At 38.8% G+C, this 3,919-nt stretch overlaps 1 protein-coding gene across 1 annotated transcript in view; it reads left to right on the top strand.

Moving 5' to 3' along the window:
- The first annotated feature begins 3,167 nt into the window (after nucleotides 1-3,167).
- GLIS1 (GLIS family zinc finger 1) overlaps nucleotides 3,168-3,919 on the top strand; it is a 272,015-nt gene continuing 271,263 nt past the window's right edge. Inside the window, exon 1 of the mRNA XM_045026536.1 lies at nucleotides 3,168-3,267. Within this exon, the coding sequence (XP_044882471.1) occupies nucleotides 3,222-3,267 (46 nt within the window). The 5' untranslated portion in view covers nucleotides 3,168-3,221. The remainder of the gene's footprint in view (nucleotides 3,268-3,919) is intronic.

Here is a 3,919-nt window from a genome sequence, read left to right as displayed (position 1 = left end):
TAAAAAAAATCTTAGTTTAAATATTCTTGGCAGTTGAAGAAACCTCAGTTGTTGTTTTATGAGATTAGTACCTGCTTTTGAGGAGAACAGGGTTAATTTGTCACTTTTCACTTGTTTTACTAGGTATGTTTTGCCTGGCAGTTGATATTAAAGAAGGGGGGGCAGATTCGCAAAGGCGCTTAAAGATGCAGCTAGGCCCCTTGTAATACTTACACTAGGCACCTGTGTGCATCTTTAGGCACCTGAATACCTTTGTAGATCTGGCCCTTTGCACTGTTTAGTGCAAGGAGTTGGTGCTTTAAGTGATTCAAAAGTATGTATGTTATGCTACAGGATAAAAGGGGCAACATTTCTGTCTGATGGCAAAATATCTGCAAAACAAAATGGTGAGCATGAAAGCCATATCTAAAGAACACAAGCAAGTACTGTTTAATTTGTAAACTATATAGTTTGAGAAACTATCAACTTGGATTTTAGTTTCAAGAGGGTTTGCAGAATTGTTACTGATGAGTGGTTTTTAAATTGATCTACATAAAGACATGTGGAAAACAGTAAAGTTAGTAAAGCTTTCCTAGTAGCAATTCTGAGGCTCAGCTCAAAAAGTTTGAATTGACAACCTTTTTGTTAGAATGGTAAGCAAGAAATATGAAGGTGTATTTTGGTGATAGCATTTCATCCTAACATTTCAATATCTGCCTCACATGGAAAACAAATTTTGGTAACTTCCGAGCATCAGTTAAATGTAAGCAACTGTCTCATCACATTTGAAGGGACCACACTACCTCTTAAAGATAAAATAACTGCACACAAGTGTATTAATGTATTTAACAGTGCAGGCACCACACCACAAATATATGTAATAAGAAATCCTGAGATGCAGCTGCAATATTTTCAGCAAAAAAGCAAACTGAACACTTACAAATGGATTCAGGGTGGTGGTGGTGGATATAGATTCAAGTCGTTTCCCTTGGTTTAACTCCATTCCTTCAGCGGCCGTACCTGTCTTACACCAGTGTAACCAATATTAGAACATGGCCCTAATGCTAACTCATATTTGCAAAGGAATTTGGATAGGACAGGTCTTGCTCATGTAACTGGCTTTTAATAGCTCTGTTGGTGTGAGGAACAAGTGACTTGATGACAGATAGCAAGTAGTACATTCTGCAGTGACCTGTTAGGGTTTTATGTTTAAAAAAACAAACGAGACATGTATGGTGCTCTAATTAGTAAAACTCTCAGGAATTCATCATATTACTATAGTACCTACATGTCAGGGTTCTCAGCTTTGATATTGAGGTACATTATCCACTTTAGAGCCAAATATATCTTGGCGTTTACTGTAAACTGATAACCTCAATTTAAGGACTTGATGTTTAAATCCCACATAATTAAAGGTTTTCACTGAATTAAATCCTGCCCAAATGCCAGGTAGACCTTATTGTTCTTGCCTGTTTGGCTTTTTTGTAATTTGACTTACTCATTTTTCATTATTACACAGTGCACCTGGGCCAAAATATGGTCTGGTAACTGAATGAGTTGCATCTGAGAACTGTCTCTTGTTCAAGTGGTTTTTGTTAAAAGTATCAAACAGTTAAAAAAATTGGCACCTTTTTTCTTAGCAGTACAATAGGAAGGTGCACATGAGGAAGCACTCGTGCTGTGAGTTGTAACCAACTGTATTATGGCTAATACCAGGAGTCTTAAAATGCAGACTTCTGTCTGAAACTAAATGTTTGCGGTTGGTCCCCCCCTTGTTTTGCAATGGAGATTTCCACATCTTCCGCCAACTACTGCAGAGTAGAATTCACTGAACCCTGTGTGCACTAGCTGGAGAGGTACTTTGCAAGGCAAGAACTGATTACTGTGTGATTTCTTTAAAAAGCTACAGCTCTCTGCTCAAAAGGGTGGCTATTAAGTCACAGAAGCGTCCATGTGTGTCTCTTCATAGCTTTACCCCTGGTGGCATTGCCCTTAAGCACATTTTTTGATAGGGTTATGAGCACGAGAAACTGTTAAATACAGCATTAGTTCTGTTTGTTTAGCGTTATCTCTTTAAATGGTATAAAATCCATATGCCTACTCTGTAACAAACTGAAGAGGTGACTACTGTGCAGCCCAAATGGACATGGGGAGAACACTTTTGCTTTAATGTGTTTTACTGCCTGGTAATTTACTACTTTCCTCAGGGCCTAATAGATCAACATTTACAGCCTTTTTACATACAATTGTCTCTAAATAAAAATACCCTTTATTAGTAACCTGTGTCTGAAATGAAATTGGGATTCTTTGTCCTTTCCATCACGGCAGCCTCAGTCTGGAGAAGAAATTGCAAAACATTTCTACAATTGGTCACTAAATTATTTCAATTCATATAAGGCAAACTGCATACAGCAGCTGGCTAGACCAGTTTGGCTGAGCTGTTGCAGTTTACTGTGGTGTCTGTTGAAAGTGAAAGTAAATCCAACCCAGTGGGGTTGGTTGTGGTGAGAACTTTATGAACCAGTCACCTTTCTAAAAAGGTTAAGTAGCAGAGTATCTGAAATGAGCTGGGTGCAGCTTTAACTAGATTCTGCTGAAGTGCACAGTTTTCTTTTAAAATAAAGGTTTCTGGGGTCTGTATGACTATTATATGTAATCATTGAAGTGGGATTGTAAAATTAACTTTGCTATTTACAAACCTATGCACCCCCTCTTACTTTCCAAGTTAAACTTTGAAAAGTATATGAATGAACAAAGTATCAATAGAGGATTAGTAGGCAAAGGTAGATAAACTTTGAGATTTAACTGGTTGGTCTGAGCACTTTTCTCTCTGGAAAACTGGTGCATGATTTCTCAACCTCTGCTCAAAGCCTAAATACATCTCTGAAATGAAGCGGTCTCAGCCTTCAGCGTAGTGTTCTTGGACGGAGACTGCATTGAGCAAGGCACAATGTCTGTAACATACAAATAGCTTTTTGTGAAGCAGCCCAGCTCCCAACTGCTGAGAGGCATGACTGGCTTCTAGGTCAGTGCCTCCTTCCTTGATCAGCCCTTTGGACACACATAGCTGCAAAGGCTATCAGCTGTCTTTCCCCTCCTGTCCTGTTTTTCTCTACTTTTGATGTTGTTTGTTTTTAACTTTTCAGAGTCTCAACCTATGACTAATGAATTTGTTGTTTCTTCTCCAGTTTATCAACAATTGTAAACTTCCCTAAAGTAATGGAGCTTGCTGAGCAAAAGTGATGGATCATACAACTAATACAAGATGCAGCATAAAGCTCCCACGAGGTGTCAAAATGTCATGCATCACATCTATTGTTTGCACAGTCTAATGGTTCTTAAGCACCATCCACTGGCTAATGTATTTGGTACATGGTGGTAATTCAGGGGAGAACTTGGTAGGATTTGGGGAGTTTATATAGCTCCTTTCAAGCTGAAGGAAGTCCAAGGCTGATACAAATTATATCTAAGGATCACTTTCCACTGTAATTCAGCCATGCATAGGATATCCAATGCTAAGCTAGCACAGTGTAATTTTATGGGGGTGTTTTGGAGGAGGTTAGCTTAGTTTAATGGTCTGTGTGAACAGGACAGCAGATACCCTTTTCAAATCTTTTTGTTTGCCAGCAGAGGTCACTGCTCCAAACATATTTAGGAAAATAGCTAGATTGCAGGCTGATCTTTTTAGTGGTGCTAGGGAAGGACATACTGAAAACTATCATGCCAAGCTTTATTTAAGGCACCCATGCTGCAATGAGAATTGTGTAGGTGCATTCTTACAGCTGTGTAGATCCCCATAGACTTAGTAGGGCTCGGCATAGGTGCAGGAGCATGCATACAAGAAACTATAGACCAGTCAGTCTAACTTTGATACCTGGAAAGATCCTGGAACAAATTTATTAAACCATCAGTTTGTAAGAACCTAGACAATAATAGGGTT

Source organism: Mauremys mutica, chromosome 8 (genome assembly GCF_020497125.1).
Source record: "Mauremys mutica isolate MM-2020 ecotype Southern chromosome 8, ASM2049712v1, whole genome shotgun sequence".
Classification (NCBI taxonomy): domain Eukaryota; kingdom Metazoa; phylum Chordata; order Testudines; family Geoemydidae; genus Mauremys; species Mauremys mutica.
The sequence above is the reverse complement of the archived record's forward strand: the minus strand, read 5'-3'. Positions and strand labels throughout refer to the sequence as shown.